The following is a 16,635-nucleotide window of genomic DNA, read 5'->3' on the forward strand; positions in this document are numbered from 1 at the left end:
AACTGTTGAGTAATTGTTTTAAGCTATTTTCAAGCAGACATGCCAAACATCTGGTTTCATCATGTCTGGAAGCTGCAAATAATGATTATTTTCATTGTTGATCAATCTGTCGATGACTTTCTTGATAGATCGATTAGTTGTTTCTTCTATAAAATGTCACAAAATTGTTAAAAAAAAAAAAAAAAAAAGATTGCATTAGGTGCATTTTCACAAAATTCTGACAGTTTATTAACCAAAGAAAATAATTGAAAATAGTTGATGGATCAAATTAATAATTAAAAAATCATTAGCTACAGCCCAAATTGGAACTACAAAGATTAATCACTAATCCAGAAGAATAAGGGAAAAGAGACCAACCTGTGAAATACTCTCCAAAGTCCTGCTCCAGCTTAACTGCCTTGTCAAAGACTTTATTGGCCTGCTCGTACGTCTGCCTCTTATTCATTTCCCTGAAAAACACAAGTAGATGGTTAGTATCACAGACACACTTACAGTCACTATTAATATAACTACAGTATGTACAAAAGGCTCAAACTCACATTAGGGCTTCAATGGATTTTGGTTTAATAAAGATGGCAATCGGATAAAGTTGTGCTTGCTGCAGTCGTTTTATGGCGTTCCCAGACACATCCAGAATGCAGTGTTTCCCCTGTAGGCAGGTAGAGATAGGTTCCCTTAAACTCAAAGACTTTAGACACAAGTAGGCCACATATTCATGAAGGACTGACTGTGGTTTTTGTAAGGCTGCAAAAATATCTACCGCAAATTTACAATTTTTGGAAATGTCTGCTTTCCTATTTCCGAAAATGCTTTCGGGTACAACCCAAATACACCAAACCTCATCTGGTAACCCAATCCTTCAGTAAGCAACATAAATCTCGGTGCATACCCTCTCAGCCACAGTTCTGACGGACAAAATGCTTGTCCCATAGAGGTTCTCGTTGAATTGTCCTGCCTCGATGAATTTATTATCCTGAATGTCTTTCTCCATCTGCTCTCGCGAGCCCACAAAGTGGTAATCCTGACCGTCCATCTCATTCTCTCGCCTTGGACGAGTCGTATCTGCGGAGGGGGAACGGAACAAGTTTATTTTTGACTCTGCTGTCATGTGAAGTGTACTGTCTAAATCTGGTTGTTGTCGTGAACTCACGGGGTACGCAGGAGCCAAACTTGTGGGGAAACTCAGAGATGAGGTCATCATTTACTCTGTCCTTCATTGGACCCAATATGATCACAGGCCTTGTGTAGTGGACTGCATTAGAGATGAACAAGGCAGGTGAGGATACATGTAGAAATATACGATCCATAGTTTGACTTGTGTTTTATGTAAGTGCTTCACTCACTTTCCTGTCGAATGACTGGCTCATAGGAGAGAATCGTGTCCTCCTGTCCCTCTGTAATTACACAAAAATCAACATTGGTTATTTGACATCTCTATTAAAGTAATACAATAAAATAATGTGGGCTGATGGAATATTAATTTACAGATGTCATTTCACAAGTTAATTTTAAAGACATCTATCATCTTATTCATCTATGTGGGCAGTGCAAAACCAACCAGAAAGACCACGAAAAATGAAGGTGACTCACTCGAACTGCTTTCACTGTCACTTGTGTTGGATGTCAGGCATTCTGTGAAAGCAGAGAGAGAGCGAGTTGCAGATAATCTCAGAAACAGTAAAGCCACAGTTAAATTCAAATAAATTATCATGGGTGAAAATGATTTCCACCTTCCTAAACAGTAAAAAGTAGGGGAAAAAAAGAGCATCCTGTTTCTAGACATCTAGGCCATTAAAAAAAAGGGGGGGGGTAAAGAAAGCAGAAGTCTTGTCTGGTGCGGCAGCCGTGCTCACACAATATTAGGGAAGTGGTTTTAGGTGCAAGCAATAGGAAATTAAGTGTTTCCTGTGACAATATCCCAAATGACCCGCAATTCCCTCACCAATGTTTCCTATTGCTAGATCTGTGCCTGTGGCAGCGGATCTCATATCAGGGAAAAGAAAAAGAAAACATACAGGCGTTACACCGTCCGCAGGAGGGAGGCAGGAGCTGGCTGACTCAGGGGAACTGGAGGGAAAAAGTGTTTCCAACCAGGCCTGCTCTGGTGACAGATATATTCCAGCTCTGTGTGACCTTATCTGACAAAACTCTGCTAAACATTTATTGTAAAGACCCCATAGGACATTCAGAATAAGTGTAGCGCTTACTCACCCTCCCTTGGGAATGCATATTTTATATGTACTGTGAATCTGAATAGGCATGCGTGTGGCTGTGTGTGTGTGTGTGTTACGTGAGCGCGCACATAGGTCTGTGTGTGTATATGTCACTCTAAATGTGTGTGGTTTTAGCATTCCCAGCTGGGTCTGCAGTGACAAAGCATTTTTTTTTCTCAGAGCTCAGGGGACAGCTGCTTGACACAGTACAACCACACACTTACTCAAACTCTTTGATCCATAAAAGTCATCGCTTAACCCTGGGAAGTCCTAGGTGTCCCGACAGGTGAGAGCAGAAACCAAGAGAAGAGAGCAGACAGGAAGAAGAAGAGGTTAGTGAGAGTTTGGGGCAGAGAGGGTGAGGAGTGCTGTGTGGTGCTCGCCAGGCCCGCTGACACATGGCGCTGTGCTGTACTCATTAAGCCTGAGCCCCACTTTGTTCATAGTAAGCCACGGCCTTTCAATTACACAAGCCCAATCCCATTAAAATGGGATTTTGACCTGTTAAGTGTTAAAGCTTCAGTCCAGTTAATGAGATTCTTCTTGTTGTGGGTCAGTGACTGACTGGAGGATTGATCAGGACTTATACAAGGAGTAACATCACAGTGTTAGACGGCCTGTGTGTTAATGCAGTCAAGAACGTGCACACACCAAGCGCATACACACAGCTGGCAGCACACACAGCTGGACACTCCTCTGGAGCCCACAGACAGATGCACAGACACACCAGAGAGAACCCCACGTCTCCAGCCTGATGCCGGCTCTGCGTGTGGGGCATCTCTCTGGGACAGTGAGAAAGGGATGCGAGTGGTGCCATCACACACACCATCCCCGGAGGTGAGCGGAAAGATGAAAGTTGAGAGACAGAACTGAAGCATGAAGGGGAAAGGAGGAGAAAAAAACAACACCCCACCCCCATCGATCACACAGCTGGTACTCACGTTCAGACTCCACCAACTCCTGCACAATATTCTCCTTGCTCTTGTAAAACGGGAACTTGCGTGAGAGGTTGAAGCTTTTTTTGCGCTTTACTTTGACTGGCTGCTTGTCGATGTGTGGGTGAGAATAGAGGGGGGAAGGGGAGGGTTGGGGGGCAATGAGAGGGTGAAAACAAAAACAGAATGGGTTTCAATGAGGGTACTCGACGCCCATGCAAAAAAACAAATGAAATGTAAACAAACAATACACATCAAATAATGAAAATGAGAAGCAGGTAATGGGTGGAAATGAATGGAATATCAATGTGAAGCAAACAGGCTTCTGTTTACCATCTTAAACATTTTCATTCAATCGAATTTGCTCGCATTACAGATGATACAGACACAACATTACAGCTGATTTATACGTCTGCAAATTACATCTAACAGATCAGCCTCTGACAAACGTGCAGACATTTTCTTAATATCACTGAGTGCACGAGCTGTGGAGGGTACAGAGACCTCTCATCTCCTCAGAGCTTCTGTGTAATCTATACAGTAATACGAGTGCTTTTTGTGCTTGCTTCAGTGAGCAGGTGCTGGTCTCTTTCCCACACTCAGGGGGGGAAGTAGGCCATCTCCCTGGGAGCCCAGCAGCAGCTCTGAAGACAGCCTCTCTGGCACCAACGCAGGGAGCAGCTGGCCCTCTACACTTACCCTGTTAGACTCAATCATGCCTGTCCTGGCGTGGAACTTGACTGTTTTTAACCTGGCCCGCTCCTTCTTCTCCACTCTGGGGGAAAAAAAGGGCAAAAAGTTTAGGCTGGGCATGAATGGTAGGAGTCACATTAGCTTCGTCTGGCATTAGTGCGCCGCAAATGAAGAGTGAGTGTACCTTTTCTTGCTTGGAATGACCCCAATCTGCTCGCTCTCTCCATGTGGCGTGACGAGCCTCGCCTGCCACCACTCATCGTCAGAAGCATTTATGACATGGAGGATGTCCCCGTAAGAGAAGCTCAGGCCTTGGCTGGGCAGGCAGCTGTCCCTCGTTCGATCGTAGTCAAACAAAGCTCTAAAAAAAACACAAAGGCTTTGGTTACTCTCCTTCCTTCCTCTTATCTTTATTTGTGAGCAGAGGTTCCACATGAGGGTTGGGGACCAAGGGCATCTTGTCGTCACAGGGACAACAGAAAATGTTGGGACGAATAGAGATCTTCCTTCGGACACCTCTAGGACAAAATGGATTTTATTTTGTATGTATAACTAACTGTCTCTTAGCAAATGACAAACTGAACCAAGTGTGTCTCCTCATGCTGTTACTATAGTTACGATCACCTACTGGCGAGAGGCCGATGAAAAATATGAGGCGTTAAAACCCAGAAGGATACAGTAAACTCATAATCGACAGGGGACGCATCCTATTTTTTCACTGACAATGCGACACCGTAAAACAACAAATACATGGTGAAATCAGCTAGTTAGCTGTTATGAGCCGGTGGGCAGCAAAGTTCTGCGACGTGTTCGGGCCCAGAAACACCGAACCAACGTCAAAGAAGCGGTGGTGAGAGCCAACTGTTGCGTCGTCTCATGTCACGTTTGGCCAAAAAGCTGCACTTGAACACACCTCAAATGACTACAACCAACAGCCAACTAGCTTGTACCTTCCACAGAAAATAGAAAATAACTCTCCATACCCTATCTATCTATCTATCTATCTATCTATCTATCTATCTATCTATCTATCTATCTATTCAAGAATAGGTTTGATAAAAGGTTGCAAGTGGCACTGGTGAAGAGGCAGAGATGAAAAACAAAGAGAGACTGCGGTTAAAGGGGGAAATCATTGATGTTACATGTTTCCCTTTCTTTCTTTCTGCTGCCAAAAAGCCACTGACAAGGCCCGTCTAATAATGGTGCAGGAAATACTGCAAAAATTAGGGCCACGACACTTACTGAAGGCCCGACGCTGGCCAACAGCCAACTGCCCTTGGGCTACTATAGCTCATGGAGCCAACAGAGCTAACGCTCGACACATAGCAACACTGGGAGTTTCTGTTCAGAAAGAACATGAAGCCTTAAACAGTTAACAGTAAATAAATGTACTGAAGTTTTTCAGCTTCAGCATCTTCAGTACTCTGTTTTCATCATCTACAGTTGTTAGTTCAAAGTATTAGCATTCAAAGTAAAGACACAAGATATTTTTTTACATTCATTTCGGGATAGTGGTGAATAAAGTTAGTCTGAAGACTTATTCCAGATGCACTAAGATCAAATTACTCTGTGTCTGCACTTGGCACAAAATGGCAGCTATGAATGTCCTGCATTACACTGTTGGTCTTTGTTACGGCTTTCTTTTACTCAACATTGCTTGCATGAGGGCTCTGACTGTTATTAACAAAAAGTAAAAATGTGGACATTAAGATGACAATGTAAAATTTAGTGACATGTCATTTAGGCGTTCAAATGTTGTACTGAAACAGCAAGTGTCCATGTACCCTTACAAACAGAAGGTCACATTTCTCCAACAACATGTATATTAAAGCATGCCAGGCATTCATACATTTCCACTTGACATTTCTTACTGTTGTTGCCACATAGTTTCTACCACAAACACACATTGTCTGAGTGCAGGACTATCTTGTCAGACAGGTAAACCCACAGCCATTTCTAAAAAGGTATTAAGACCTGCTTTACAGGTTTAAACAATGCTTGACCTACAAGCCTATATCTACAGGACAAACACCACGGTCCAGTGGACAGACACGTTGAAATAAAAAGTGTATTTCCTCCTCTGGTTAAAGATTTTTGCTCAAGTGTTCCTGACAACTGAAACTGCAGCTTACACTGCATTAAGTAAACAGTCATGCTGAAACTGTCCTGATGCAATCCAGTGGAAGCTTATCTCAAAGTGTAGGGAAACAAGTGCACTTTAAACACACGGTAGTTTGACGCGTGATAGTCAAAATTCCAAGCTTTACCCAGTTATGGCATCTTAACATAATTACAGAGTGTTTCAAAGAGAGTGTGAGCACATGACACTTTTTTTTTGGTGTTTTTTTTTTGAGAACACCTTACAGGCTTAACGCCTCCACATTCTTCAGGCTGGGCTGGGAGGACATGGCGGCTCCTGCATCAGCCGGCTAACTAGACAGCCTTTCCAACATAACTGTGGGCTTAGTCACCCGCACAGGAGCAGGCTGGGCTCTACATGCCTCATAGGAGTTGGTCTATAAGAGAGGCATGACTCAGACTGGTTAACACTCCTGTTCTATAGCAGGCGTCCAATGAGATAACACCTATATACTTTTGATATATCCGAGTGAGGTCCATTGCTGCTGAACTTAAGCTAAATCAATCTAGTAATGTAGCTATTAGGCTTAGGTTAAGTGAGGCGCATTAGTGCTTCAGCAGAAATATTGTGAAGCACTTGGACTATTGAGTTACATCACTACCTTTCACCTTGACCCCTGAGAGCCCTTTGCGACTCGCTGCATTTGCGTGAGCAGAAGGATGCCACCTGTTTTAATTCCTAAATGAGCCTCCATCCAGTTTGGCAACCAGCCCGACGTGTCATAACACAGGTCACTACAACAAGCGTCACTGTCAATCTACCGTACACAAAGTGGACTCAATGTCATACAAAACGACGCCAGGGAGATGCCTATCCAATCCGCTTTTTGAATCAGCTCAATGCCCCAAATTAAATGCTTCCCTACCTATAGCTCAGCTTGAAAGGTTTATCATATGATCTATGTGATATATGTCATGCTGCTGCCCTCTGACAGCGAGGCTGCTTCTGACAACATGTGCTCTTAGGCTTTATCCCCCCCTCACAGGCAGGTAGAGGTTTATTATGCAAGAGTGGTTATTTTGACAACAGATTTCAGTATTTGATGTTGTGAGTGCAAGCATGAGCATGTGTGTGTGTGTGTGTGTGTGCTTCAGCTTTACCTGACGTAGAGGGAGCGTTTCTCACTGGTGCGCAAGGAGCCTGATCCTGAGCTCATGCTGCTGTTCATCATCTGCTCCCTCAGGTCGTGGATCTTGGACTCAAAGCGACTGTACTCTGCATTGGAAGAAACAAAAAAAACTGTGTCAACACAACCCCAAAAATAAACCCTTGAGTATATACAACCCCCTAAGGCTTCAAAGTCGACACAACCAAGGTTAAGGTGGTATTAAACATTTCGAATACAGAATGGACCCCGCAAATTTGTCGGGAGATCTGTGTCTCAGTTAGTGCTGCAGTGAGCCGGAGTGAATAGAAGAAAGGTTCAGCGAATCCTTAGGCTGATTAATGACCCCAGGAACAGATGGTTTATCACAGATCTGCCTTACACATCCAGTAATGTCTCATGTCAGGTAATTAATTATACAGATTAATTAAGTTCAACATGGGCTCTTTAGTGTGGTTAAAAAAAGGGAAGGCCTCCAACAATTTCCAATGCATGACCATTTGTCATAGGTGTGTAAATCCAGTCGCTGCTCAGGAGCCCAGGGATGATATATGAATCCACCTGGACCTCCTCATTAAGAATGCTCTCATTAGCCTGCTGTGCGCAGCGTGCTCTGTGCCCGGGCTGCTGGAACAAGCTAGGCCACAGCACCACACAGCACAAGGATAGATAAACAGACCGGCAGATGCAGCTAGAAAAACAAGAAGGCTAGGTCGCTCATGTGATCACACAAAGGAGGCGCTGGGACCAAAAAACAACGGCACTGTGAGCACCCAATTTTGACAATTGTATACTTTACACAGCTGATGAGATGACTGCAGAATTAATGTGTTAGTGTTTCATGTCGTTAGCAGTTTACAACTAGAGTCACATTGTTAATGGGATGTGATGATGTACACTATTGCTGTAATGACACAACATATCTACGTCTTGATCATAATTAGCCTATAAAAGAGCCAGCGCTAGAGAATATCATCCACATTTATTCGACATATCTCTTTTACTGCCATGCCCTTAGGGCTTCACTCCTACCTTACAGTTTAATCATCCATAGCTGGCAACACTTCCTATAATGTGAACAGCAAACGATCAAAGTCCAGATTCAGTCAAACAAGCCCACAAGTAGCCTTGAAAAAACACACACCCATGACTACAAAGAAGATTTCGTCGAAGTTAGTCCGAGCTCCCAGGAAAAATTCCAGACAGGTGCAAAAACAAGCTTCAGGTCGCTGAACTCTAACCCTCTGCCGAAACCTACAGGGGATTCGAAACAAACACTGAACCTGCCTCAGGCCCGGTGCCAGCTCTCCACCGTGGCCTCGGCTCAAAGGGTTAACAATACAAGAGTGACGCTGCAAGGTGAGGTAACCAGACACCGCCTGACTGCCTGTAACCAAGAGCAACATCCTAGCACTCCTGGAGCAGGGGCAGCACATGCGGAAACAACCATTCAGACTCGTCCACTTGGCTCTCAGGCACAGGAGACACCAGGGAATGGCAGCTAGAGAGAGGAGGGGTTGAGGGACAAGACAAAGAGCAGCTAAATAGACAGAGCAGTCTTGATGCCCTGAGTCACAATACCACCAACCTGAAAGGCTGGCTGAGAGCGGTGCCGGTGAGATAGTAGCACAGGTGGTAGAGCTACATGCTCTGCTTGTTCACATGTCTAACTTTAAAATGATTCATCGAAATACTGTGGACATTCAAGAGGAGCAGGAAGAGGACCTGAACTACAACTGGCTTTAATACTCTGTGGGAAGTTGGGCTGGGAAACATTAGCTATATATTTCTGCCACGCGTTGTTTACAATGATGACATAAAAGTACTGTAAATTACGTATGTATAGTAAATCCGAATATCTATGCAAGTATGAAAAGTATCTCTCAATCTACTCTTACTTCCTTCATACTGAAAGGGTTTCAGGTTCCAGTGATATTATAGTCAGATGACATTAGACAGTAAAGGAAGTACACACCTGTTAGAAAAGGAAGGATACAATACTTAAACAGAACACTGTGATCCTTTAAAACTATATTACAACAGACCCACATGAGAGGGACACATAGTGATACGGATGTTCGTTAACGTTTGTAATACATCAAATATCAATATCAAGCACCTGGGCCCAAATAAATGGAAACAAATCTTTCAGAAGTACACCTGGATTATAAGGAAATCTGAACCTAGTTGCATTCATTCCTCAGATCACTCATAAATGGGGATGCAAAAGTAATCAATTTCGTTCACTGATTGCTGCTCACATTAATAATCAGGAATCGATTCATCATTAAAAGCCCCTAAAACAGGATGGCCTTTTTTTCTGGGACCTTGGGTGCATGTCATATCCCATTGCTTTCTCTCTTCATTTCCTGTCATCTATATCTCCACACTTTGTTTTTGTGCTGTGTCAGCACTGGAAAAACAAGGACTGGCTGAACCCATTATCATTTTGGTACGGGGGGGAAAACACTCTGGCTTACATGCATTTCTTTGAACCGATCACAATTATCTTGGGCGCTGCAAAGCCCAGGATGCAGCAATGGTGCACTTGGAAAAATATATCGGAAATATATACCAAAAGCCTACTTCGTGTAAGTCTGACAGTCATTTATCTAATAAAAAACAAGAGCTTCAAAAATGTTAAACTGTAAAACTTTTTACTTCATGGAGATTTTAAAGCTGACGTGGTCTATTTTTGAACAAGAGTCCCGAGTAAATTGGGTATTTGACTCGGTAATGAAGTACCTGCAACTTATTTGAGTCATGAAATAAAAATGACAAAATAAAAGGATAATGCAATCACTTAAATTTGCTGCCTCTGCCTGCCATTATTTCATAAATGGCCACAGATAACTGATGAGGTAAAACATGCAGCGAACTCAAATCTTAACCCATTCTTGTATCGCTGATAAGGGCGAGCGCCTTCAACAGCAAATGCTCATTACAATAAAAGAGAATAAGAGCCTACCTCAAGAATCAAGAATGAGTCATACCTGCGATGTTGATTAACAAATCTTTAAATGGTCCAGTTCTTTACAGTGACTCAATCAAACATAAATCATTCAACCATGATTATTATTTTTATTTATTTATTTATTTTTTATTTTATTTTTTTTTATTTTAATTATAATTTTTTGAGTTTCTTCTACTCCTTCTACTTGTTACTGTCAGGTTTGTTTTATTTTTCTTAAAATGTTGACTTAATCTTGTTTGCAATGTTTATATTTACACACTGGTTGTGCATCTGCATTTGTAATGAAAAGTCAATAAAGAAGTTAAATAACAAAAAAAAAAAACATAAATCATTCATCAACACTAACAAGCACACCTTTTAAATGCTGGGAGTCCACAATGATTAAAACTCCGTCCCTTAAAGCACTTAATACACAAGAGCTAGCCTATATTTTTAGGAGTGACCCACAGGAAGAAAAGACAGCTAATAGAAACTGGGACTATTCTGTATCTCACTCCCACTGCGTGTCCTCATTAGTTGTACAGCTTCTTTATTTTGGGGGACGGTCGCTTCTCTTTTGATCCAGTTATGCAACACAGAAGGCATGTACTTGTAATGTGAGAGTGTGTTATGTTCAAGCCAGTGAAGGCGCACACACACACACACACACACACCCTGCCCAATAATATACTGCATGAGGAACATAGACCCCTGGCTTTACCATTTCGACAAACGTCTGTAATGCACACTGGTGTGAGATTGGCGAGGGCGCACAGAGTTTAACATTTCCTCCACCGCCCTCCTCCCATTTCCTACATGCAAGATTTTGGTGTAATTACACTCCTTGATAGTGGGCAGCGTGTGGATATACACTCCTCACTTCCATTCCTTCGAGCTGGATGTAAGTGGTGATGTTCCAGTGAGCCACGAGAGTCAGGGGGGCCCTCCTGCAGCAGCCAGTGTGCTCTGTTGTGGCTTCTTGAAGTCTTCAGCGCTGGCCCACCATCAGAGGCCTGCGGTCGCTCGGGTCCCAGCCTCTGCCCCTGAGAATACCCTCCAGGCAGTGTGCCCTGCGTAAACTAGCATTCGGCCCTCCACTTCCTCCCACTTTCTGACTGTCCTTGTACAGCTCGCTGGGGGTTCCTCCTGCTCCAAAACTCACACGAACGACATGTCAAACACCGCTTTAGCATGCCAGCAGAATGACTGGCGATAGGTCACCAGAGGGGATGCAGGAAGTCAATCATTTGCCAGCACTCGACTCATGTCATTTAGAGTAGTTAGGCATTGTGCACAAACTGATAACTGTCCTTCACTGGGTTACAAAGGGGGCACAGGCCTGAAAGCATGGTTCGGTATGGAAAACAAAGGTTCCCTTCAAATAACCACATTGTTATTCAAGATGCTGCCTGATTGGTCTGGCATGCGAGACAACATCAACTCACATGGGCAACAATGAGGCATTATAAATAAACATTTTGTAGCAGACGAAAAAGCATATTGTCAGTTTTGATTTGGTTAGCCGTTCACCGATCCTGCTCCACTTCAACTTCAGTGACCTTGGAGAGTTATTGGACAGTTGAGGCTTGTGTTTTATTGAGAGGGAAAGGGAATATGGAGTGAGAGCGTGCTACAACTTATGCCCCTTCACATTCCTGTCATAGTCCGACCTGAGAACTCAGCCTACATCTAAAGCTCACAATATCCTTCCCATTGTTGTTACAGCATTACTGTAGCGTGCTCGAGCAGAGACGTAAAGAACTGCCGAAACTTGGGAGGAAAATGCCACCGAGAAGCAGCCGTAACACAAGGCCAATCTACGATTGTACAATGGTACTGTCGGCCAGCCAAGAAGTAAACTCTGCTTCAGTCAGCATGAAAATGGACTTGTGGCCAGAGAGTTGTATGTCCAAAGTCTGGTGTGGCAGTGACTTAATGTTAATGTAAAGAGGTGAGGTCACAGGTGAGGTCACTGCTTAAACAACCACCACCACCACGAAGCTGACACACACCTGTCTGACCACACCTCTGTGTCCCCACCTTAAGGTTTGGGTTACATAAGCACAGCAAAGAAGAGCCTGAATGAATCCTGCTGCAAACATATTGCAACACAAGCCACTTAAATGTCCTCCAGACTTTAAATTGAGGAATTAAAAGCCACAATCCAAACAAATGCAGTTCCCAGGTAGAAGCAGCAGAAGTGTGTGTACCAACTACAGCAGGGGTGAGGCTATCACATGTCTGCCATGGTATCATTAATTTCAAATGGGAGCTATTTTAACCTTTAAAGCCACTCGGAGGAGGTCAATTCTTGTTTTTCGGACCCAAACACAACACAACTTAAACCCGTACAGTACCACCGGAGTGAAGCTACAGGTTACAGCTAGGAAGAGCAACAAACTCACGCCAGCTCAGCTACAGTAGCAGTCGAGATAAACCTGTTCTGCCATCGAGACTCACGCACTTTGTTCCCGTTTCACCGGTCAGTCTTTTCCACGATGTCCCCCGTCCTCGTCTCACCTCCAATCTGAACGACACCGCGGGTATTACTTCGCCGTCGCTGCCGGTAGTTTCTTCATCCAGCCATTAGGGACTTCATGCGGCTTCTGCTCGGCTGCTGCTCCTGTTGTAGTCGAGCCCATCCCCCATCCAACACAGGCTGGTAGACAGATACAAGTTGGACGCCTCTTTCTTTTCTTTCCTTTTCTTTTCTTTTCTCCACCTTCAGTTTTCAAACTCTTTCAAACTTCCAGGCCGTCGGTCGTGAACGGAAGTGCGGCTCGACACTGCTTCGCCTCAGTGTCCTCTTTCCATCGCTGTCCCCGGGGTTTGAGTCCACGAAACAGCGGCTCGCTCGCTCACAGGAGCTCGGGAGTTTGAACAGGGAGGGAAGGACAACAGCGGTTGGTTTGCCCGCCTTGCAGTTGGCTCAGCGCTCCGGCACTGCTCGACACAAGAGCCGCCCCTGAACCTGAATACGTCCTGACGCCAGCCCTCCAGGAGCGCTGCCCTCATTTACAGACGCTGTGGTTTCTTTTTTTATTTTTTTTTATTTTCCTTCTTCTTATCACGCAGGTACATCTGACGTTTCACGACAGCGTTAAAGGGCCATTACAGTCATTTAGTACAGGACTTTTATTTAAGTTAGAAACATGGACTTACAGCAAAGCAAAGCAAAGATATCCAGACTTTTTTATGGTCTAGTGTGCGCCAAGAACACAAGATCATACATTTCCCATGATGCAACATGACAGTGCCTTTACATCTGTGTACCCAATATCAGGCACAACAAAGGCAAAAACTGTTGTTTTGTCCTAAATCTGTGCTAAACTAAGCTAACTGTCCATGCAAACACAAGAGTGCTATCAATGCTCTCGTCCAACTTGTGGCAAGAAAGTGAATATTTTCACCCAAAAATTTGAACTTTTCCTTTAAACTTGATGCTTTTATTTTGAAATGCAGGTTTTCTGCAATAAATGTGTAGTCCTGAGATAACCCTGTTTTAGAAAACTACCTCCAGAGCCACAGAGGACATCGGCGACGTGTAAAGTAAACCTTGCATATGCCTCAAGAAAAGACTGGATACAAACCCTGGAAAAGCAGTTGACTGCATGTTCTTAAAACCCCAGGTTTAACATGTGTCATTTGGTTTTGCTAATTTGGTTCATTGTAAATTCGACAGGGAATTTGCATCAGTAAAGCACAATGTCAACGAAGATGGATCCCGCATTATTGGCTAAATTTGTGACCATGTCTTGTAGACTGAACCTGTGTCATAAAGGCATATGAGGCCCTATCAGATTAGCCGAACAGCAAAGAAATCAATAACTAACAGGCCAGATTGGCTCAAGAACACTGTTTTTCTTTCCAATGCAGCCCAGCAAAACACTGCATTCAAGACCTATTTAGGCCCAGTATCATGGAGCATCCATGTGTGATATGAGTATGGCCTCACCTTCAGGCCTGTACTGAGCTATGATGGTGACAGTCTGTCCAGCCCTCTTCAGTGCTGCAGCCGCCTGCTCGTGTGTGGCATTCCTTAGATTCACACCATTCACCTGCAACAAATGAGGCAGACATATCATCTGTCATCAGCAAGAAAAGATAGATAAGATCCTAAAGGTGCGCTGCTTGTCTAATTATGGAGATGTGTAGAGGAAACAAGTCTAACTGGATGGAGCCAAGGTTATTCTCAGGTTGGCTTATGTCATTTTGACCTTCCAGAGATAAGATCTGTACTCATCGTGTAAAGACCTAACAATAAATACAAATAGATTACAAGTATGAGTGAAAATTACTTTTACTGAAAGAAACGATCGCTGATTCTGAAAAGCTTTCCTCAAAAAGTAGGAACTGTTTCACACTCATGTTGCAGTAAAGACATTTAATCTACCCGAGACTGAGTAACTTATTTTTTTCTAATAATGCCTAGCAATGTATTTTCAGTGAAAAAATGCATTGATATATAAAAAAAGGCAGATATTAAAAGTAACACAAGGTTCTGCAAAGGCTAAGAGTTATGCAATACAAGTGAAAGGATTCAATATTAACTATATTGTAATATATTGAATAGTTTATGGATTTAAAACTTTCTCTTCTCTGGCAGAGCACAACTAAACTCCCAGGGAGTTGCTCAAGGGCATTTCAGCGAGGCAGATGTCAGCTGGCTTTCTAAACACTAGACAACATTAATTCCATCATTATTTCCTGACAACGGGAGTCGGGTGAAAATGTCTGACAACCGCCTCAGACTTGTTGTCAGACAGTTGTCGATGTGGGCAAACAGAGATCCTGAGGTTGAGATACTGACCGAGAGAATCCGGTCGCCCCTCCTCAGCTCGCCGCTCAGGTCAGCCGGCCCTCCTGCCAGGATGAAGGAGACGAAGATGCCTTCTCCATCTTCCCCGCCGACGATGTTGAAGCCCAGGCCTGTGGAGCCCTTGTGCAGCAACACCTTCCTCGGCTCCCTGCCAAACAGAGTGACAGCGTCAGGGTGAAGGGCAGGACAGAGAGTAAAGAAGAGGTGGGCAGAGAGAGAGATATGGCCAAAACGGAAATAGAAAGAGCATAAGCAGAGGGGTACACAGAGGCTGTGTCAGACAACAGCCATCTTCTACTGGTTAACATTGTCAGTTGAGGCAGCTGCAAGCAGTTAGCCTGTAGATATTTTAAAGCGAGCAATTAAGAAAAACAAAACATTAAAACGATTTGACTACAGGACCACTCACAAGTAGAAAACAATCATTAAACATGTATTAATCGTGTACTAATCATACTGCTAATAAAGATAATTTGAATTACACTCATAACATTGTAAACAGTCCTGCAAGAGATACAGCAAATGCAATAAAACAAGCAGCAACACGATTGGATCCTAAAGCCTTTCATCTACTGCCTATAGAGCGCTCTGCTTTGCATGGCAATCTCATGTACACGTGTGCACATTTAAGCACCCACTCATATTAATGTACGCAGACACAATGAGCCACCTCCTGCTCGACAGACCCGCCGAATCTCTGCTTTAGCTTTAGCCACTATGACTCATCCTCCAGCAGGCTACCCAGACTGCCTCAGTTTTAAGATGTTAGTGAGGCCAAACCGCTGCTATGGTCCAGCAAAAGCCCTCTGAGAACACACTTCACACGAGTACAAACACACACACGTCCTAGGAAGCCCAACGTTTTTGTCTCAAACACTCAAACACACGCTCGCATACTTTACATACAAATGCACACATAAACATATGTCAGCAAAGGCACACACACACACACACACAGTTTCCTCTCTTAACAGAAAACACTGCATGGTTCCCATTAGTGGTCTCCTCCTGCAGTACTCAGCCTGCGGTCTACAGGAACAATTCCTCCTCAATCCCTAATGGCTGCGCTCAAACTTGCTGTTAAGACCATTTTCCCTTCGATGGCAGACAAGGCAGCATTCCAGACTTTCAAAATCATACCCATGACTGCGCGGAAAAAGCGTTGATTACTCTACTATTGGGAATTAAGAGCATTGGAAAGTCCTACTTAATAACACAGAGAAACTTCAGAAATTTTAACCACCAGACTGTTAAACTGTATTCACTTGAAATGAACTGAACCGAGATGCAGACCACTAAATGAGTTAGATCAATTGCAACATAATGAGTCTGGGTCTGTAGTATGTTTACTATAATCATTAAATATGATTGCAATGATAAATCTTGAAACTCCACTATGTTTTGATTTTTCCCCTATCCTTTTAGATCTTTTGATATCCAGAGATGAAAAACTAAAATAAAAAACGGGCAAGAGGCAAACACCTTTAAATGTGCTGAAACAACTAACTTTGTTTCAAACGAGTGAAGCTTAAAATAACCCCGCTTCCAATCTTGAGTTTTCAATCCCAGCTCGATGAGGCACACATCCCTCCATTACCTTAGCATCCAGAGCCGGTGCTTGCTTCTGAAAGAGCATTTCCTAACAGGCAGGCTCCTCACCAGCGGCATGGAAGATGAGATGTTGACTGTGAACATGGTGGCTATGGCGCATCGCTCAGCTCAGCGTTACCTCCTCGAGCCCTCTTCCTATCTGGCCTTCCACTGAGAGAGGGGCTAC

At 43.6% G+C, this 16,635-nt stretch overlaps 1 protein-coding gene across 2 annotated transcripts in view; it reads right to left on the reverse strand.

Moving 5' to 3' along the window:
* Positions 1-16,635, reverse strand: part of dlg3 (discs, large homolog 3) — an 88,445-nt gene that overhangs the window by 3,529 nt on the left and 68,281 nt on the right. For both annotated transcript variants that reach the window (XM_084353618.1, XM_084353619.1), the window contains 12 exons: positions 14,850-15,006; positions 13,995-14,097; positions 7,082-7,196; positions 4,026-4,202; positions 3,848-3,923; positions 3,155-3,254; positions 1,591-1,632; positions 1,344-1,394; positions 1,151-1,252; positions 890-1,062; positions 540-649; positions 358-449 (listed from right to left, as the gene is read on the reverse strand). In XM_084353618.1, the coding sequence (XP_084209744.1) occupies positions 358-449; positions 540-649; positions 890-1,062; positions 1,151-1,252; positions 1,344-1,394; positions 1,591-1,632; positions 3,155-3,254; positions 3,848-3,923; positions 4,026-4,202; positions 7,082-7,196; positions 13,995-14,097; positions 14,850-15,006 (1,298 nt within the window). The remainder of the gene's footprint in view (positions 1-357; positions 450-539; positions 650-889; positions 1,063-1,150; positions 1,253-1,343; positions 1,395-1,590; positions 1,633-3,154; positions 3,255-3,847; positions 3,924-4,025; positions 4,203-7,081; positions 7,197-13,994; positions 14,098-14,849; positions 15,007-16,635) is intronic.

This window comes from Pagrus pagrus (assembly GCF_965226575.1).
Source record: "Pagrus pagrus genome assembly, chromosome: 5".
Lineage (NCBI taxonomy): Eukaryota > Metazoa > Chordata > Actinopteri > Spariformes > Sparidae > Pagrus > Pagrus pagrus.